The sequence below is a fragment of the Colletes latitarsis genome, chromosome 1, assembly GCF_051014445.1.
Source record: "Colletes latitarsis isolate SP2378_abdomen chromosome 1, iyColLati1, whole genome shotgun sequence".
NCBI lineage: Eukaryota > Metazoa > Arthropoda > Insecta > Hymenoptera > Colletidae > Colletes > Colletes latitarsis.
Genome location: NC_135134.1, coordinates 56,374,826 through 56,397,593, shown reverse-complemented (window position 1 = coordinate 56,397,593; position 22,768 = coordinate 56,374,826). Strand labels below are relative to the sequence as shown.

Genomic DNA, 22,768 nt, shown 5'->3' with positions numbered 1-22,768 from the left:
ATTACAGAGATTTACAGTCACGGAAGAGGATATTAGTTTCCCCAAGCATTGACCGTTCCTACTAGTTACGCAAATTCTTATCCCCTATCGTTTCATGCCACTTGAACTCTGCAATTGGATTTTCGAAAGAAATTCCCAACACCGATACCATGTGCATACGAAACGACGCGACGCGATCTTTTAATAACGCCGCGCCGGTTATTGCATTATACTAGCGAATAGAAGAAGAGTAGGTAGAATACAGAGGAATAGACGGTGCAATAACAGGAAAGAACCGTTACTATATTGTAATATATAATGAAGTCTGCGAACAACGACTCAATATCCAACGCGGTCGGCTGCGACGCGAAAAGCGAGGACGCGTGAGCGGGATTACCGCGACGAGAGGCCGTATATTTTCTATTACTCGGTTTACGATTGCACGGGATTAACGTTACGACACGCCGCTTATATCGTGCTTTACGGTCGCGTATAAGTAATGCTCGGGACTTGGTCGATGGTCGGTAGTGGTCCGATGGAAAAAATGTCTCTGAGAAACGGTCGTCCGTGGAGGACGCGGCAGATCCAATTTCCGAGCGTCCAAAGTAATCCTGTTAAATATACCCTTTTTAAAATGCTGGAAAGAAACGAGTGGTCGACGACCAAATATCCGATCTCCGATGTCGAAGCAATTTCTGTGACGCGCTCCCCGACGTAATTAAACCCCATTGCTCTCGCGAAATTTATTCCAATTGTGTGTATCGAGGAAATTTACCTGTTAAATATTGCGAAATAAATAGATTAATCTAGTATCTTGAACGATTAAAGAAGAACAGTTTAGTTTCAACGGGATATAAAAATTTATGGTTTGTTTATAAATAAAAATGATCAGCCGAAATGGAAAAAAATGTCCCCGGGAAACCAACCTCTGCCACGCAGAGGACAGAGGAATGGTCGTCCATGGAGAACGCGGCAGATCCAATTTCCCGACTCGGCGAATGAGAGTCGGAAATAGAACGAGCACGAACCATTGTCGTTCGTCTTCGGCGGACCAAGCCACGGAAAAAAGGATTACCATTTTATTATGTTCGGTGACGGGTCGGCGTCGTTCGACCCTTTATTTCGGCAGTCCAATAGAAAACTACGTGCTAGATTAAAGAAACGCAAACATGATGTAAAAGAGGAAATAAATTGCATCTTCCTCCCTCGACTCGAATTTCTAAACGTGTTATTTTTGGTAATTATTAAACGCGCATGTAAACGAGACGTTTGCGCAATCAGTTTCAGTGACGAAGGTTCGAAACGCCCTTGGTAGCTGGCGACCTTATTGGCACGGGCAGAAAAGAAAAAATACTTGGCAGATTTATAGAAAGTCCGAGTAAAGTAGTGAAAAGGATAGCGAAGATTTCGAAAGAGTACGAAAAGTACAGAGTTCAACCGAGATGAATACCCTATCCCCCCGTCTGTCTTTGCGCGTCAAGATTTCCGTGAAAAGCAACCACTCGTTTTTCAACGCGCCAAAGCGAAATGCAAAGGATGCAGACTTCCAAGAATGTACCTGACACCTTGAGAGTATGGCAGAAAGTGCTCGAGACAAAGAATAGAGAAGAGCAGGAAACGAATACAGGTTTCAAAGGACAGACTGTCATTACTGTTAAGCACACAAACGGCAGAACGTCCACGGAGACAGCCTGATCCAGCTTTAAAGCTTCTGTCTCGTCGCGTAACGCGAGGAGATACGACGACGAGCGTCGAAAGTAATCCAGTTAAATATCCCCCTTTTTAAAATGCTACCGAGAAACGAACTGTCGACGACTAAATATCCGATCTCTAATGGCGAAATAGTTTCAGCGACGTGCTTCGCGACGTAATTAGTCCTCGGCTCGTCTGGCGAAATATTTTATCCAAACTTGTGGCTAAGTTTACGCGCAGAATCATAGCTTGTTCTTCAACTTTGCCCTACAATCGACGATCGAGATAAAACTGATATCGATCAAAATCCACAAAAAATATTGTATAATTTTGCTCGTGTCAAAAAACCTTTATCGTACATCGTCGATGTATTTTTGCACAAAGAATCGAAGTTAACCAATTTAATTTGTTTATTATCCAGGATTCTCTAGCGAGGAATACTAAACAAACGCGTTTCGTGAGACTGTTGTACGCGAGAAACGGGTTCCTCGCGCGAAATCCGCTTCCGGCTGTAACGAGAAAGGGGGCGTGAAGGCGAAATTCGACAGAGCGGGTGGTTTATTGTCGCGGCGATTCGTTAATCACGTACCGTCGAGCGCGTGTTCGACTTCAAAACTATGAGCTAATTACGGCAACGTAATTAAGTAATTAACTATCTGGCGTAGAAACCTACAAAGCAGACCCAGTGCCTTAACTCAGTCAACGAGCATGTGGGTAGATGTGCATGCGCGTACACATACGGTTAGAGCGATTCCCAGGATTCGTCCTACAGTCACGCAATTAAACCGTCCTATTATTCGGGACTATCTGTGTGCGCAAACGCGCGTAATTTTGCCCGTTCGACTACCGAAGATAAGAATTACAGCGATAATAAATATTCGCCATTATGTGTGTAATTCCATACGTAATTTATCATACGGCAATCGCTATTCAAAGAAGCCAGTAAAACTATGAATACGTATGTGTTCGATAGAAACGCAGAAACGTAGAAAAAGACAACTTCTACGATACGAATATTGGTAGCAGCTGTTTTCCCAAATAACGCGTTTCTGTCCTAATCGTAAATCCAAGCTTATAAAAGGCTTTTACATTTCCTCTCGATGCAATCTACTTTAACCCTCTACGATCAAAACTATGTTTCGCTTCTCCAACTTAAAAGCCTATAATTGATTATTGATACTTATAATAGTCAACTAAATCAGGCTTAAAAGATGTAGATAATGCATATATTATAAATGGCAATTTTTAATGCCTTGACCTTGCACTGGAACGAAAAGCGATTCAAAGTAGACGCGTCCAATTATCCGGAGTGAATTTTGCCACCGGTACGTGTCGCAATTAGCCCGGAATAATTAAACGCTGATAATCAGCGTTTCTGCGAGGAGATCGACTCTTAATCGTTAATTAATTCGCTCGATATCGGAAGGACGATGTATAGCGGGCGACGTATCGAACGCGGCTGAAAATTATGCGTATCTGTGCGAGGACGCAATAAAGTGCTCAGCCAGCGAGTGAATATCGCCGCGCGGGAAAAGTGTTCTTTAATGCATGCGCGCGATCGAGTGTGCAAGTTTACAGCGTTCGGTCACGGCACGCTTTTGCCGCCAGTCACGAAACCCCTCGGATGAATCACTGAACAGCACGAAGCTCCTGATCTACCGTCGACTAAATTCGGAAAATCAAACGACACGTTGCCCTGCTAACGAATTATCGCCACCTCGCGAACACTTTGCGTAATTATTCAATGAAACGGCTCAAGATAGACTCCGCGAAGTCACGATCCAACAATCCCTCCCGTCTTTCGAGCCGAAAACTTCTGGAAACATTAATTTTAGACTGTAGAAGGCTACGCGCCATAAATCTTTGCGATTCTCTAGAAAATTTATCTCCGGAGACGAACATCTCTGGCGTATTAAATTATGATCAGCTATCGTTTCGCGAAAATCTTAACAATACTCCCCCCCCCCTCCCTCCCCCTCCTCCTTCACCCATAGAACACACGCGTCCTTTCATTCGATACTATTTTAATCCAATTACTTACACGACACGATACAAACTTACACTTTGAAAGAATACTAACGACCAACAGATATCGATGATATTGCAACTAGTTATCACCTTTCCTTACTTTTAATATTCCGTTAATTATTATAGATATAGTACAGTCGGTATCTACCATCAATTGATTATAGCAGTGTCTATTGTAATCAATATATTCGCTACCACGCGATACACATACGCGACGTTCCGATTCTCGTTAGAAATCAACGTCACGTACATGTAACATCGATAATTTTCTATTTTATGTACATACGAACAAATGATAAATGTACTATGGATCAGTACTACATCATGTGTGACACGTTATTCCGAATATTCTGTTGGTCTATTTAATACATTTGATTGATAGATAGTTGAAATCATGCACTAGGTTCAACAGAAATTCTACAAATATATCCTGGTCTGTGGTAGACGGTGGTTTTCCACGCGAATGGTGCAAGTGAATATAATAATATCCCGTTAATTATCGTTATTATATATTTACTTTGTTCAGCCGCATAATTAACGAGCTAAACACGTTACTTTCAATTTACTGTACATTTCTGTTTATTTAACGTCCTTATTTATTGTATAGAAACCATAAAATGTGGATAAAAGGACTATACAAGCACGATTTAAATCGTTTTTGCCGTTTAATCGATAGCTGTTAAATGTCAACAAATAATACGAACGTTTTTTAAATATACCATGATCAAATCGCATCGAAATTTATTTAAAAATAGAACCGTACGATCGAATAAATGCCAGAAATAAATTTCTTTAAATAGTTCATCTTATTCATTATCTATTTCTCGAATAGAAATTTAAGTTTGCCCCTTTTCTACATTGTCTTATTAGGCCCCTAGATCGATGAAATAAAAATATTAATCGTGAAAGAAATTGTGGCGACGGCCGTGTCGAATGTCTTGTATCCAACTCGGAGATTTGTCGACGAATAACAACGACAGCGCTTTAATAAAAATGCAACCTGCCCTTAATTCTCTTCGACTTTTGCTGGATCTTTGTCCTTGTTTTACTACACCGTCACGCATTTCGAAACGTGAACGTAACCTCGACTTGAAGAACGCAGAGTTTTCAGATTCCCAGTACCGAGGACTCTCGTAAAAAGAGAGTTTCGAGTATGTCGTAATACGATAGGATGGTCATACATTCGAGAACGTACGCGATAATCGTGTCAGGATCACGAGAATATATTTCTCCCTCTTTCTTCTATTCGAAGCCCTTTCGGTTCTGCTTTTTCGCTCGAAACCGACATTGAAAACCTTTTATCGAGACATGTACGCGCGTCTACGATTCCACGGACCAAATGATCCGACACGAACATGAGTTAATTTGTAACGCTCCTAAAACTAACTGTACCTAATTTAGAAAATAATCATCGATGTATTTTCAATCATCATGGTTTTTCAGGAAACAATTCGTGGACTTGATTGTCCATCCCGTCAAAGTGGTCTCTAACCCAAGACTGATCTTTTTTACACGTTGCAATGCACAGAGCTCTGTGCAAAGTTCCATTCGCTCGACGATTACTCGTCACGAACACACACACACACACACACACACACACACACACACCAGCGTCGATTCAATTATTTTTCAAATCAATACACAAAGAGAAAAGAGAGAGCACACCAGAAAAGTGTACATACCGCGCGTAGCGACAAGTGAATCGAGTGTTGGCGCGAATGAAAAGGACGTTTAAACGCGTTTCCCAACGGCATAAACTCGATACTCCCTAGTTATGCCGACTGAATGTCGAAATTAGCCAAAATGAAAATAAAACGCGACGGAACCTGGAGGCTGGCACGACGAACTGGTAAACGCGTTTCAGGCCGCCTTTTGTTGTTTCAACAATCTTTCGACGACCAATCGGAATGAATTTTCTCGTATTATTCGCGACGCATACGGCTTAAATCGCGACCGCCTGTAATTCAACTTTCCTATTCACGGTATTTAAAATACGGCACGATTGAAGCGAAACGAATCGAAAAGAAGGGGCTGGGGAACAGGGGCGATGGGGGGTGATGGAGGTGGTAGAAACGGTGACGTTCGCGATTGAACGGCCCGCCGCGTCGTATTTCGATATTGCGATTGCGAAATTGTCGATTCAATGGATCGGGCAATTTTAATGCCAAACTGTGCAACCCCGTGCCGTGAACTCCGCAAATTTCCAATATACGCGCGAACACCCAACGGCATTTATCGAAAATTAATTACGTTCGTCTAGACCGTCGCGTGATTTTCGCGAAAATGCTTCGGCTTAATTTAATCATTCTTTCGTAAGATGGCTCGATCGTCTTTGAATTTCAATCATGGAACGATTTCCATCCGTCCGTTTCGCATCAAAGAAATTTACGCTTGGCCTCTAGTGGCTCGCAAAATAAATAAACGCTCGATACGCTATTTTCACCTGGAATTGATCTTTCTATCTTGCTTTATCACATTTCACCATTCCGCTCGATTGCATAATCATTCACGGAAAACTAAAAGTCTTATAGTAAAAGTAATAATTGATAATGAAACGTGTATTTCCAGGTATTATCAAACTAATATAATTTACAGTAGGTGTAACCGCTGCTCGTATTTTCCTCTATAAATAAATTAATTTATTATAAATTTCAAACATTCTCTCTGGACGGTTTGAAACGGGCGAAAGTAGAAATCTGCTTTGCGAGAATGTCGCCCATTGGAGCACTTATCGCGATAAGTACTCGCGGCGTTCGAGTGTAAGTGCGCGGAACGCGAACGGTACAAATTTTTCGCCGGTACTTTACCCGATGAAACATACGTTGCAAGCCTTCCAAAAATAAACTTTTCGGCGCAGTCGTACTTCCAACCGCCGAGAGCCTTTGACCCCGATGGTCTTCCCATCTCGCTGGATCGACGCGATATTACTATGAATCAACGGAGGCAACTACGGAATTTTTCACGTTTTTAGCTGGCCGCGATGAATATTCAGAACCGTCGGATATCCAGAAAGTTTACTCCCTGCGAATTCGTATAACCAAACTTTCCACGGCATCGATATTCTGTTGCGGTAAATGCAGCCGCCCGCTATTCGCCCTCGACTGTATTTGCATCCGCGCCATTTACAATTGCAAGAGCAAAAGCTTGCATCAAAAATGTATTTACGGCAGAGGCGAAAACGCGCGACGGTTTGCGACTCATTGTTGCATTCGGGGATCGATCCATTTCCCGAGACCCCCGCGGGATTATTTGGGGACAAGAAACCATTGTCGTTCGCGAGCATCTCTATTATGTTTCGCTCTTCCGTGTCAATTGTTTCGATTATTCTCGATCGATGCTTTCATTTGATCTCGATACCGATTATGATAACCTGATCGTTGTTTTAGGCACGCTACAGCTTCGGCAATGCGAAAAATCCATTCAATTCGAGAGACATTGTCTCTAAGCTTTGCCGCTTCGTATCGAGAAACGTTTCCCGATCTATACGCTTAGCTATTCCTCGCTGCAACCACAGCAAACGCAAATTAACTTTAATCCTACCGAGCTTATTTACCAACACGACTACCATACTGTGACTTGGAAACGCGAGCGTTGTCCTTTATTACAAGTACTTTAGAGGGTGCATCTCGTATGGCTGTTTAAAGATAAAGAAGCGGTGTCGAAAAAGGTGTATTCAAGTTTGTTGCGTGTTACAAAGAGATCGTTGAGAATCCATAGATCCGTCGAGATCTTCATGATTCGTGGTTCAACCGAAAGTCCCATATATTCCCACAGAATTAAAAATTATAGAGTCTATAACGTTGAAATAAATAGAAATAAAAATACAAATAATACATCGCGTTAAATCGTTTTAATGAACCGCCGCGCCGCGCTGCGCCGCGCCGCCGCGCCGTTGTCGCGCGTCACGAGCAAATTGTACCAGGAAAATAATTAGAGATGGGAGGATGGTATCATGGCGGTATTCCAGAAAACGAAAATGATTATATCCAGGATCGTGTAACGATGAGAGAATAGAAATCAGTTCGGGGAAGTTTGAGCGCCGGCATGCATTAATCATTTATCGGAATAGGTAGGACAAACTTTTTCAATACTGAGCCCGTTTCGATGGCGCAATAATATCATTCCATCTGTCGGGAGTCCTTAAGAGCACCGGCTCTTTTCTCTCTCCTGGTGGATTTACGGGGTTTCGCCTCCTCGGTTATTACATACCCGATGGCGAAGTTCACGAATCCAATAAACGGCTCGATACACCTCGAACAAGACAAATGCTCGCTTCGGATTCCTCGTCACGATCAACGCCGAAAGAACGCCTCCGTGTAATGATACGTTCTTGTCGTCGTTGGGACGAAGAATTTACTTCTTGCTGGCGCAGAACTCGAGAATGGAACAGCCGAAAGAGAGACGTACGAGGAATCGCCGATCGGTGATCGAGAAATCGATACAGAAACCGCGAAACTGTTCGGTACGTCGAACGAAATGAAACCAAGGAAATAGATACATGTATGAGTCGGCTCCGAAGAGCATTTCTGACAAATAACGCGTTGAAATTTTCTCGTTCATATTGTTCGTTTACGTATGTCGCGTACATTGACCTTTGTATATTAAACTTTTTAACACGTCAAGCACCGAGCTAATATATTTTTTCTACATTCCTCTGCTGTTTTCAACGTTTGTTCGGTTGTATACGGTGGTAAATAGGAATACATATCTATAATATGTTGCACCGTTTCGAACCAGATTAGTGTTCAGCCACTTTTACCGAATTAGAGAACACGTTTCGTCGATCGTCCATCAACAAGTTACACGTTTGTCCTCGCACCGAGAATAATCCGAGTTATCGCGCACCAAAGTTCCATAAAATATACCGCAAGCCCCGGCCCGATCGTCGCTTCACAACCATGGAGCTGGAATTTCAGATTTGTCCTCGTATATTCTCCGCCTGGACCTGCATTTTCACCCTTATTTGCGCACTCGACAAAGTCGTAAATAGTCACACTCGCAACTTCAACACGCGAACGAACCGCGGACTTAACGCTCGAGCAAATGGCCTCGCTTCACGATACGTCGATCAAAGGGAAAGCCAGTCCATGCTTAAACTCGAAGAAAATAATCATAGCAAGTTTAAAAACACGTTTAACAAAACTTTATTTTTCTTGTTTCGTCTTCCCAACCCACCCTGTGCACATTTCATCTCCCCAAAACAGAATTTTGCGACACGAGTACCGAATATTTATATCTGTCAAGTGTCCAGTGTCCTGTGTCCGGTTAGACGTGACTCGATTGGTCGATACGGTTAAAAGTATCGGTTGAATTACGTGAAACGAAGCACCGACGACAAGGAGAATCCCACGGGCGATCGTCGCCGGGTTAAAGTCAGAAGCGAATGAGATATCACGGTGGCCGGCCGGCCCGTCACGTAATCGAATACGAGGGTACGTACGTGGCAAGCTGTATAATGCGATATCGCGCGTCTAAATTAGGGTTTGTAACGTAATCATTCATGCGTGTCAGTAACGCCGCGGAACGAGATTCCGCCCGTTGCGTCGGGTCAAGTAATTTAATAATAATTATTCCCTCGCATGCACGCCGCACACGAAGCGCGGCACATCATCGCTCGGGGAGTCGCTCATAAATCATCATAGAACCACCCGGAGGAACTTGGTTCGCCGTGAATCGTGATTTAACCGCTCTAAACGCCACGCCGCCAAGCCAATCGCGGCTACGCAAACTTCCCGTTGGCTCGCGTGCGCAATGGAACAACGGATCTGTAAAATAAAAATTCCACGCGTAATTTTGAAACCCGACCCAGAAACGCTTGAACTTGTAACCGTTCGAAATAGCCAGAATACGAAACAACGTGAAAGACAGGTGGCGAGAGAAGAACGGAATCGCTTAAAATTCCGAATTCGTTCGCCGGTAGAGAGAGGTTTTCGTATCGGCAACTCGGTGTTCGCGGGCGAATTCTTCTCCGCGCGCCCGCACCAAGTCGAGGGGACACGTAACCCGCCTAACTTGCAAATTTCCTTCCGGACCGGAAACTACCCTCCCGCTTCGACAGTTCCACTGTGTCTTATCTCTTTCGGCGATTGACTGCGTCGCGTGGTGGCTGCTCACGAACCAACACCGCCTCCCCCCCCTCCGGCTGACTATCTTTCTACGCTACGTGCTCTTCGGGTGAAAAGTTCGATAAAAGTAATCGTGTACAGACAGTGAGTTCGACGTTGATCTTTCGAGGACGTTGCGTCAGCAGCTCGATTGCTCACTAGATCCCCGCTTTTGGCTCCTATGTACACTTCCGACTACAAGTTTCAGTACACTCGCTCCACTGGGCTATTCCACGCTTAAATACAAACTCTACGGGCCAATATTTATTTATTTATCGCCTTTATCGGACTGGTAAAATAATTCAGAGAAGAATGGAAACGTGTAACAAAATAAGATTCTAAAGAACTAACAACCGATTAATATTTAACGAGTAAAGTCTGCATTTGATTATACATGTATAAATTTATGTAAATTGCGTCGAGATAAATTGCACTGTAGATCGAGCAACGTCAGTTTAACAGCTGGAAAAGCTCTTTCCATATTTACTCGGGTGGCAGGTACCGCCTCAAGCATCCACCCTCGTATCAGAGATATGCCATACTTTCTACGAAAACTTTGAGTTTTACAGACCTAGCGATATGCTCGAGGGTTAAAATATTTAACGTCGTGTAACAAACTATATTAATACGAAATACGATAATGGAAAATAAGAAAAATATTCTCGCTGTTAAAGTTTCGCATTTATTTCAAATTTGTAGCACCATGCATCACGGTCGACGGTAACCATAGTGGTGACCGTTAATCAACCTGCAGCTGACTGACAGTTTCATACACTTAACGTGAAAATTATTACTGGAGAGGATGGATTCGTCGACGGTCCGAATATCGCTAAAACATTCGCATCCAACTAACGGAATGCGGACAACGCGTAAACTACGCCGCTTAATTTCGCCAATCGAAACGAGCACCGCGATGGAAAGCAAATCAGTTGCCACCGTGAGGAAGACACTCCCGCGTAAAGGTATCTCGACCTTTGGCCGACTAATGAAAACCGTCTCTCCGCGAACGATTGGATAGAAACCGCGACAAAAGTGACGCGAAGCTTTCAAGCGCAAGCATCGCTGGATAAAATTTTTATTCCGTCCGACACGCGGGTAACTGGCGAGTAACTGGCGAGTAACTGGCGAGTAACTGGCGAGTAACTGGCGAGTAACTGGCTCCCTCATCCTCGACGTATGATGAAACAAAGAAGAATCTCTCTCGGGGAACGGTACAAGTTCCTACTTGCGGCAAATCTGATTATATCGATCGTCATTGTGCCAGCAGAAAGAACCTCGGGAATAAATGGACGGAGAGAGTGTACGCTGCGAAAAAACGTCCGTGAATTCGACCAAGAAGAATGTAATAAAGCATTCGCTGTTACCGCGACAAGAGAAAAAGGGAGACTGCTGGGAAAATGCCTATTTCGTTTCTTCTCTTCCTTTACTTTTTTTATTTTTTAATTTTTCCTTTTTTCTTTCACTGGACGAATGTAAATATTAAAATGCAAGAACCGACGCTCGGTTTAAGCCGAGAGGAAAAGAGGAAACGAGATTTCGCGGAGCTAAATGGATCTTCGCTCTTCGCGGAAACATTTGCATTTCCACGTTTATACATGATATTCGCGGGAAAATACGACAAATTCCACGAATACGAGTTTACCTGTAAACGCTTTTCTCTTTTTTCCTGTAAAGTTTCGTTCGTTTCGCAATATTGTTTTACAGTTTTGGTATCGTTGGCTTTCAATCCGACTGACACACGATGTAGAATTTCGCGGATTCCTGCCAGTGAGGAATTCTGGTTCGCTCGTACGTTCTCTAATCTAAATATCGCTGACCCACATAACCCAAAATCCGCGGCAACGGAACGTTAAACAATGTCGGACATTAGTACAAATGTGTTTTTAATTGCGGCACGATTGTTACAAAGTTCAACGATACATTGTCAATAGACAAAACCATGTAGTTATTTATAACGCGTTAAATCGCGTTATTGCTATCTTGTTACCTATATGTTTTCGATTCAATTCCGACGATAGATTCAACAGATTAAACGTGCACGAATCATTTTCAAATATTACCGTACCGTTCAAATTTTTCGCAACACTTTTAATTTCTGCGCGTAATTACGAATTCGATCGTCGGAAATAGTTGGTTAGATTCCGTACGATGGATGGATTTTATTAAACGGACCACCGGAGTTGCGAGATATTATTGTTTCGCTAGAAATCCTTGGACGTGAAATGCTCTTCGTGTTCGAACTGAGAGCAGAATCGCGCGAGCACGTGCGCGCGGAGTATACGTAGGAAAGTTGATGACCGTTTTAGCGAGGACCGTTCGGAAATGCCTGGAAAACTTCGGACGGGAATTGCAAGAGTAAATGGCCAGGTTGAACCAACGCGACGCGACGCGACGCGACGCTACATGTATTTCCAAGTTTCGGGATCGCCGCGCCGGGTACGTTTTCATTCCCGAGACTCGAATTCTGAAAGCAAAATATTCTAAGCACCGTCAAAGCTCAGAGACAATAAAGGGATCAAAGGGGCAGAGACTAGATGCGGGCAACGTTGAGAAAGACACGGAATGAAACGTACGTAGCTCTGTTCTCGAAAGGTCGAATTGTTCGAAATCTTTGACCCGTGCATCGCCGTTGACAAACCAAAGAAACTATAATTATAAATATATGTCACGTAACGCTCCTCCTGGCTTTGCATCCCTCAGGTACGTATTCGAGTTGCCATGCCAATAACTCTGCTCTTTGACCACCGAGCTACGAGGACCATTGTTTCTTGGTTCTTTTTCTGATATTTCTTTTTAATTAATATTACGTTTGATACTCGTTTCTACTTTATCTATCTCTCTCTCTTTCGTGCCTGGGTATGGATATAATTGCCTTTCCATTTGTCCGAGATAAATCGCGTCGCGGTTATCACGTTGCTACGTTTAAAAGCCGTCGCGTTTGAATCTGTGTCAATCTGTGTCACGTCAAATCCGCGTATCAAAGAAAATGGAACGAATATATGAAATAAAGAAAAATAAAATGCATTTTTGCAGTCGAAACAACAAAGACTACCGACAATTTATACATTCAACGAATCAAAATAACTTTCGCGTTATCTTTGTATACGTCAACGGTGGTGTGACTAATTATAGGTTCGAGTCAACTTGTACAACATTTTCATAAAGAACTTACTCAGAAATATCGTTAATAATGTTTATTAATCAAGATGATCGTTAGAAATCCTGATATGCACGACGTGAACTAAATCCATACATTTCATCTGCGACGTATTAATTTTCATTAGTGGGAAAAATATGGTACGGGGTGTGAAAAATGATCTCAACGTTCAGATTTTCAGTTTCTTCAAACATTTCACGGAATATTCTGTTGCGCGCCACTTAATTTTGCAAACGATGTTGTAGAGTGCGCATAAAGTAACTGAATTTTGTGAAACTCGGTGTTGAGCAAAATTTAATCAAAATATCGATCGACGATGACGGTTCAAGTAAATAGTCATTAAAATCGCTCGCAAAACGATTGACGATTTAATTAATTGTAAATCTCTGACGGTGATCGACAATTAAATTGATTGTAAATCGTTTTCAGCGATTGACAATTAAATTAATTATTAATTTCTCTCGCGTTGCATTGTTCTTATTATATAATACAACGTGAAATTGATACGATTTTTGGTTAATTAATTTCATCAACCATGGTCGCAAACGACTATTAATTTAATTAACCAAGAATTTACATAAATTTATTATTCGATATCGTCAAAGAAATTAACGACGAGTCTGCGCCATTAAATTTCAGATCAAATAATTCATGCCCGAATACGGAAACGAAATATCAAACAATTTCTGGGAACTTTTGGGTAAACTCGTGCACAATCGTAGAGGTAAGAATAAAATGACTTAGCTGCGTAATTATTCATCTAGCATCAACGCGACAACGAGTCGCCGGTAACGAGGACCGCTTTAATCACCGGATCGAATCGTCAAGCGGGAGAAAAATGATTCTACGGGATGATTAGAAGACGCTTATGCAAACTCCCTGGAAATGACGCCCGTGTCCCGATCGTTAATATCCCGTAATCTCAAGACGAACGAACGTGACTACCGGCGCCCATAGCCTCCGCGTCTTAGAGCCTCGGGAATTATGGATGCGTTCCACTTCCGGCAACGCGCGAAACGCGGAAGCGCAATGTTCAACCCTCAAGCCCTCCCCTCCGCTCCCCTCCTCTCATCTCCAGGCCACGTCGTCGTTCCTTCCGCCAGAATCTACGAGCCTCTGCCGCGCCACGCCGCGCCATGCCATGCTATGCCACGCCACGCCACGCCACGCCGCGTCCAACTTGGCAACAGCATCTGGAGCGTTAAGGCGTATGAGCGATGTGTAGGTGTCTTGTGGTATGATGGATCGCCCAATACCAGCCAATATGCAGTATTGCGCGTCGAGTGTGGCAAACTGGTATCCATGCATCAAATCGGCGCTGCCCGGAAGCCGAGCAAGGCATGGTCGTGTTACAGGACATTCCGCAACACGCCAGGGTCCACGAGTTCCTCGCGGTCGGGTTCTTGCCCCCTACCAACACGACCCACCATCATCGCGCACCGGATGGACTACGGCCACGTATCTGCAATTTTCCGTTCTCCGTTCCCACCGAACGAGAATCGATTACGCTCGAGGATCGCTCGTTCGTTGTAAATTTCACGCGTACGACACTCGGCTGGGCTGCGCGTAATCTTCCAAACAGAACCACTTGAATTTTCTAAACGCGTACTTTACACGCTCGCTTAATCCCTTTTTTATTACGCAAGTAGAGTTTAACCACTCGACGCCTGGTACGCAGTGGAGTTTGCTCGTAACACGCGACAAAGTCTTTATACATGTCGTTTCACGAGTTTTACGGGAGGCTGAATGAAAGCACGCTTTCTCGTTAAATGTGACACGGTAAATTCATTTCGATAATATGGAAAGTATAAAACAAATTTACGTACATTCGTTTCGGATATTTTACATCGATTATCATCTAGTTTCCGTCTAACAAAATTCAAATGCATTGAATGAACGAATACTATGGTCAAAACGTTAAAACGTGCTTTTAGTTTTGCCATGCCCACCAATTTCGATAGCCGTGTAATTTCTCCGAGTTCATTATTACCAACAAACATCCGCCGAGTATTCAACGCTGATTTCGATGAAACTTTGTATAGGAAAAACAAAGGATACAAACTTTTTCTACCTGCCGTAACTCAAGTTTAAAGGATAAAACTACCGACCAAAGTTTCACTTATCCGATGCTATCTTGAAAACTATTAGAGGTAGAAAAAAGTTTCCTGAACAGACGTTCTTCAGAGCCTGACGGAGAAGAACGTGGTGGGTGACAGTATCAGCAAGAAAAATTGATCAAGAAATATAGAGGAATCACTTTTATCTCTTTCACTTTGACTCGTAGTCGGTAGTAATTTTCTCTATATTTAACAGAAAATTATCAATCACTCTAACGGATGAATAGCAACGCTCCGTGTCGTATAAGAAAAAAGAGAAGCTTAAATACTGGTAGATAAATAAAAACATTCTTCTTTTAACAAATAGTATTCAATGCACCAACTTTTTTATCTGACTTGATACATACATATATGTATATCTGTTGGATTAGGTGACCAAGGCAGATACGTATCGGACTATTGTTACGCGTAATTATATGGAATGCTCGCACAAAAGTCCCTGTAACGGAACGCTACTCGTTGGTTCGTTTGAAATGCACCAGATAACAGTTTGCTTTCTGCGATGGCGATCTCGAAATTTCTACTCGAAATGTCGTACGAATGCACCTTGGCGCGATCACGGTTTACCGGTGGTTCGCAAGCAAGGCAACAAAAATGCGACGTGTAATTATTCCGTTCGCGATAACCCGCCACCCCGCTTATTCCAGTTTATTTCGAATTCGCAGCTTTAATTGCGGACTGTGCGGTGTCTACTAATTATAGCCGTACAGCGAATTCGTTTTAATAATACCGTCGCTGATTGCCACGCTGATACTCGTCAAGATTTCTATTGGCACACTCTTTCTCGTATTACGACCACTTTCACAACGTTAATAACGGGAATAAAAATATTTTTAGTTACATTTTCTTTAAAAATAAAAATAAATCAACACTGTAAATGGTCTTGCAACCTTTCGCTAAAATTTATTTGTAAACGATACGCGGTTCAACCCATGCGTATGGTTTAAGCGTTCGTAAATTCATATTCAAAACGAGTAACAAAATAATAACATATTTCGATTTTTATTTAATTTAATGCGCCAAAATATGCAATATCGCACGTTGACATTAACGTTGATATTAAATATCGACATGACGGGAGGGGGGAATATCCATAATGTAATAGCCAAAATAACTGAAAAGTGAATGGAAGTAAATCGATATACCTATACGAGATGTGGCATTTAATGCTGCAAACTGTGTTATGCCCCACAAGTTGTATTTTAAAAGGGTCGATAAGCATTTTCTGAAACGTTCGAATACTTGTTGTGGCTTCAAGGAGTCAAATCTGCACCATCCTCGATTACAATTACGAATTCAAAAGATATATGTAGCTGAATCTACGCTCGCGAAAGGACGAGATGAAGAAACTTTTAATGAGTGCAAAATTAATCGTCTATCCCACGATGGTGTTGGGAAGACATAAATCCCAAGGCAGAACCAACAACTTTTTACTTAAGATAGTTCTTGACAGGAATTTATGTCCGACCTACAATACACCGACCTGTTGGGACATTTTAAAGATTGTATCTATGACATCGATGCCAGGAACGCGCTATTCTTGGGAAGTATCTCTGGTAATACTGACGCCTTAGTTAATTAATGAATCAAGATATTAAGACTCCAGTAGTTGGTACATAGTCGCAAACTTTTCTGTTCCTATAAAACACGTACGTGCTCTCCTACCATCTTACTACTTTACCCTCAATAGTGGCTAATTAATCGAAAACCCACGACTCGAATCATTCGGTTCGCTTCTTAACTCTTGGATCTCCAAGAAATTTTCTTAACCATTTAGAAAGGTCTCAAGTGGCCCGATAAGAATATACGTTATAGACACCAGGTAATAAATAAATATGTCAATATTACAACAGGAATACTAAATAATACAACCCTAACAATGACTAACTCAACGAGCAAAACTTTCGCTTAGCACTACCGTAATAGAAATAATGTTAAACGAATCGTTATATTTGTTTTATCAACTATACTATACCATCACACGAATCGATTTACGTCCAAGTTAAAACATCGATCTTATAACTACTAATTTTGAATGACCCGAAAACTTTATTTTACGAAAAACCTATATCGTCGATATTACAACACGAAATCGTTTGCTCAACTGGCTGAGAATTACTACATCTACATAAAAAAGACGTGTAAACGGTTACAATGTAAGTTTCCGTTGTTCGTGGAGTTAGTTATTCAGTATTTTAGACTACGTATAGTATACAGGGGGTGTTCGGGCATGAACCTGAAATTAGTGTCGAAATGGGAAATACGAAAAAGCATGTATCGGTAATTTAATTATTGACGAAGAATAAAATTGGATGTACGTCGTTTTGTAAATAAAAAAAGAGTGCAACTTTCATTTAAATTCTTTTTCTATATCTCTCTCGGGTTTGGATATATTTCACGAGAATGAAAATTCTGCTTTTTTTCAAGGGGTGATATGATATCTCCCCCTGAAGCTATATTACGACGCAAACAATAAATGGTATCGTGTTCCGGATGAACTACCTTACTTTCACTACAATGTTTTAAAAGTTTCTAAATTTTCGGGTTCGTGCAGGTAAACAAATTTTTTGTTCAAAGCGCCTAGCTCTCCGAGACCACCGTACCGATCAATAAAAATAACAATAAATATCACATCCTCGAATTTCCACGCTTTTATTCACAGTTAAAAGTAAGCAATAAAATTTGTGGAACTCTATATTGATTATTGTACGTAAAATCACATAATCCGTGGGTCATATTATTTCACGCGTACTATAAAATATTATTTTGTCAACTTTCAAACTGTAATTTCGTCTCTATTCTTGTATCATTTCTCGGTAATTTTACTCGATTCTTGTGAACGCAATGGAAGCGTTCAGACGTCGGTTCTCGCAGTCTATGCTGAGAGATCAAAGTCCCTGGCGTGTATCTAATACGGAAATAGCAATACACGTCGCGTGAAAGAACCCTGACACGAATAGGAGAATCGGATCGCAAAGTATTCGAAATAATTCGTAGATAGTATCGAACGATCGATATTATATCCAAAGATCAAAACCATTAAACTACCTCTGCATTGGCTGTATTGGATCGCGATACGTTTCGTCCGTGATTGTCAAGGGGTTAAGGACTGGCATAAAGTCGACCAGAAGCGTCAAGAAATAAAAATTTCAAACTTAATTTCTATCGTTAACAGTTCTGGAAGTTGGCAACAGCTTTCCAGTATGAATAAATATTTTTTCCGACGATGTAAAATAATGAAATTGAAATTCTCTGGAGACACGATCCTGGCGAACGATCCTCTGAAAAGTATAAAAAATCTGGCTTACCGAAACGTCAGGGTGGTCAAGGGCCTGTAGCTCTTGTGGCTGTTGAGATCGTGCATCGGCGTTCCCCAGAAATCGTCATTGAAAACACTGGTCCACGGTGTCTGAGCTAACACGTCTTTGTTCCTCAGTACCGCGGGTATATCGTCGTGCACGAAATCACCACCTAACGCGTTCAGGTAGCAGCCAACGGCGACCAACGCGACCGTCGCGTAGATGCACCATCCGAGCGGTTCGTTTCCCAGCGTTATGTTGCATCCGTTACGACCCGGTCTCTTGCTGGTCTGGCAACAACAGCCGGCGTAGCTGCCGCCCGAGCCATTGTTCCGTCGTCTCATGATTCGTCGACTAAATCGTGCTACACCTTCGCGCAATAAGGTTTAAACGTTCTGCCGCGATCGTCCGTTCGAATCACTCTCATGGAGCCACGCTAGCTCTGGCACGGCCGCTATCTAACGTGCCGATAAATCCTCGCGAAACTGCCGCGGTGTAACTGCTGACCGACGCGCGATTCGATCGCCGCTCGCATTTCAACGAGCAGGACCAAGAGCAGGAGCAGGAGCAGGAGCAGGAGCAGGAGCAGGAGCAGGAGCAGGAGCAGGACCGCGACCGCGACCGCGACCGCGACCACGACGACATGAACAGTCTTTAGGCGGGGAAAGGTAAACGCGCGTAACGGGTGCCCTCTTGTTGTCGCGAGACCGCGACCGTATTCTCTCGATGCTCCTTTGCCGTGATTTCGCGGTAAAAGGTTCAAGGAACGATTCGATCGAGATAGCCATCCCGACCGAGAACCGACATACTTATTTTTACGAGGATCACGGGATATGGCAGACGGTGCTCGCGTTCCAGTCTTCCATTTACTTCGGCCTGGCTACTTTGAGCATTCGTTGGCCTCGCGCGGTGAGCTTGATAAATGACTGCGGGGGTTCATTATTTACCGAGTCGAGCGCGTCCGGTCCAACGTGTCCGTTCTAAAGAGAAACGGGCCTCGCGCTGGCTGATTGCTCTTCCACGGATAATAGTTCTCGCGCGGTGGTCGTTCGGTCCGGGATTGTCCCCGCGGGAGGCGGCATCGCCGATTTCACGATCTCTATTTTTTTCAGCTCTCCTCTCTCTCCCTCTGTCGTGCTTAACGACGTAACAGCTCGTTACGGTCACGGGTATCGAGTACGCAAACAATTTAGCGTGACCGTTCGACCGATCGATAACAACCGATACGCGTGTTCCGGGAACCGCTACGTTGCTTCGCAAAGAAATCGAAACGAGCTTCTAGATTTCGAACGTTGAAAAACCGCATCGCCGCTAGGAAACAAACTTCCTCTCGTTAACCGCGTCGTTGTTTCGCGTGTTTGGTCATCGACGCTTCGGACGGTACCGTGCATATACCCCGCCGTTCTCGATTCCTCGATTTCTTGTCGCGTAGAAAACGTCAGATCATCGCGAAGCAAAAAGATACTAGCAGCCGTGGTGTTCCGCGTGGTACACCACCGGAAGGAAGATCGCCTTTTCTCTTGGTCCTTCGACGTTGGATGTATCAGCACCGCGCGGAGATGATATCGACGGCCAGCGTCCAACGACCAACGGTTCTCTCGATTCCCTTCTTTTTTTTAATTCCGGGAATATCCGGTCCCGCGGCCGGTCGTCGATTCTGTTCCCGTTTCTGCAGTGGTAAGCGAATCTCGTGAAATTATGGAAAACGAGCAGCGACAGCGGTAACAGCCAGACACGAGAGGACGGGTGTATGACCCAGATACGCGTCGTCGTGGCCGGGGCCAGGGCTCTTCTATTGCCGCGACTTTACTATGCATATAGATCTATACAAGCGTGGTCGTATCTGGCCGGAGGCACGGCTCGAAATTACCCCTAGCGCTTCTTCCTTTCCTCCGTTTTCGCTCCTGTCGAGTTTCGTCTCCCTTCCTTCTTTCCTGCCTCTCCTTCCTACGCGCCACACAATCGAAACACCGACGATCGTTTGAATCTTCTTTGATTTGTCGCCAACTCTTCCTTCCCGTGTCACCGAACGGATGTCTCTCCGATGCCGCTTGGAACCGGTGGGTGGTGTTCCTACAGGGAACCTCGTCTACGTTTCAACGACAGTCTACGAGCGTTACGCGTCGCGTCTGGCTTCTGTCTCGTTACTCCTCTATGGCGGTAGCCCGTTTCCTGTCGCGTTTCGTCACCGATACAATCACGTTACACGGTTACAACAGGTTGACGCACCATTCCCTTCATCAGACTCCTTTGAGTCGAGAAACGACCAATCAAACGATCTTCCCCTTGTAGATCGTTTTCCGGGGTGCTCGGGGTTCCCGGTGCAGCGTTGCGAAGGGAAATCGATTTCGATGGATCTAGATCGATATCGATCGATGAAATTCCACACGACGCGTCGCAACGACTACGGTCGAACGATACACACTTCGTGCCATCACTGAACGAACGTGTTAATGGAGAATGAACCGCGAACGTGCGACGACAACACGATCGAGATCAAGATCGAGCGGGTCGTCGCTACGACGATAAACGCAAGACTAAAGGACGACGGCATCCGCCCGGTTATATACCCGGCGCACTCTGACCCGCAAAGCCACGCACGCGCACCAGCCACCCCGGGGCTTTTCCCTCCTGCCTTACAACTTGTCTCTGTCTCTCGTTTTTCGTCCGTCTTTCGTTACCTTCGTCGCGCTTAGACCTGGCCGCGTTCACCGCGAGGCCTGTGTTTGTTTACCTGCATCTTTCCCTCGAAATCTCACTTTGAAATCAAACTGGTCGCGCGAAAACTCCTACAAATACTCGCAAAGAAAAAACGTTCTTGATGGATGATTTTCTCCGTGTCAATATTGTTGGAAACGCGTAGAGATTGTTTCTTGACACGATAAATAAAACTAAAACGAGACGTAGAAATTGTTGCGAGGATCGGCTTTGCGACTCTCTGGCACAGTTACAATTCCAGTTACTCGTACCATTACGTTGTATGTCGGTTACGACCCCATATTGCAACGGAATCTACCACCGACTCTATATGTATACATACATTTAGACAAATGTCTCTTATAATTATTTAATATAACAAAATTCTATCCAAGGATATTCAAATTTACTGTCCTTATTCATGATTTATCAATTTGTCCCGGATTCTGCGGATGAATAGTAATGAATTTTATGATTTAAATACGGAAACCATGAAATAGCAATGCGCAAAACATTCAAAGTGATAATTTCATTTTTGTACCGTATGACTCGGATAAAGCGCACCCACAGGTACTGCAGGCCAAACGAATCCACTACAAGTCCTTTTCAGTTATAAATTGGAACATGTATAGGAAAATCCCTAGAAAATTCCTCAAAGACTATGAATTTTAAAAATTCCTTTTCTTGTAAATTAATTATATTGTAATAACATACAATTCGTGATAAACTATAAAACAAAACATCGTTAATGGCTTTCAGAACTGATCTATCATCTTCGTCTTCGGTAAAGTTTAAATTCACTTCTATTTCAGCAAGTACAATTTCCGTCTAACGCAGGGCTTGTTGAATGAGTCTTACTGTGAATTCTACTAGTAGCAACCCATGCTTTAGACGCAAGTTGAGCTTGTTGAAACATACAATACACCTATGTAGAGTACCTAATCTGTTTAATGAAACTTGTGGAAAACATGTTTAAGCACTCAACCATCTGGTATAGTATCGAGCAAAGGCTGTGGATTTCATAGTCAATATATAAAACGCTATTTATTAAATGTTAATACACACAGTATATTACCCATTGTGAAACGTATAACGAAACATTTATGATTTTTAAGACTTTAAACTGGAAATTTGTCAGAAATTAAGAAAGGTGGTTACACTGCAAGGATAATAAGGCATATTTTTCACAAGACAAGAGATTTTTTTTTAAATCTGATCGAATGTTTGCGCGATCGAGCAATATTCTTGCATTGTTGACTCGTTTATGCGAGCACTATTATAAACTCCCAAAGTCTTAGCGAGTCCTGAAATTGATGAGTAATCGATTCGCAAACATCGTTGAAGCCAACAGCATCGAGGTGTAATTATTCTTCGTTATTGGTTTCCTAAACGCACATCGAGGATTACGGAGGGATCGAACGATGAAGCGATTCGTGGCACTCGAATCAGTGAACGTAATGACGATACGAGCTCGTTATGACGACGATGATGCGATAACGAGCTCGTAGCAGTAGCCCGGTAAAGCGTTACAATGCAGGTAGAGGTTCACCGTGCCGACGCGACGGTACACTCGTTCGCTTATGCTTCCTGTTCATCGTCGCGGGATTCGTCCGCGACGGGCATTCGGACGCGCCTAAGTACATACTGACGATAAAAGTCAAATTACGATTACGGTAAACGGCGAACGGGGTCGTT

The 22,768-nt window shown here is 43.2% G+C and overlaps 1 protein-coding gene across 3 annotated transcripts in view; it reads right to left on the bottom strand.

Annotated features, from left to right (window-relative positions):
• The window catches only part of LOC143351961 (protein O-mannosyl-transferase TMTC1-like), a 184,747-nt gene extending 163,858 nt beyond the window's left edge, over nucleotides 1-20,889 (bottom strand). For all 3 annotated transcript variants that reach the window (XR_013081841.1, XR_013081842.1, XM_076784102.1), the window contains exon 1: nucleotides 18,386-20,889. Coding sequence is in view for 1 of the 3 variants with exons in the window: in XM_076784102.1 (XP_076640217.1) it covers nucleotides 18,386-18,720 (335 nt within the window). In the remaining 2 variants the exon portion in view is untranslated. The remainder of the gene's footprint in view (nucleotides 1-18,385) is intronic.
• Between the last annotated feature and the right edge of the window lie 1,879 nt (nucleotides 20,890-22,768).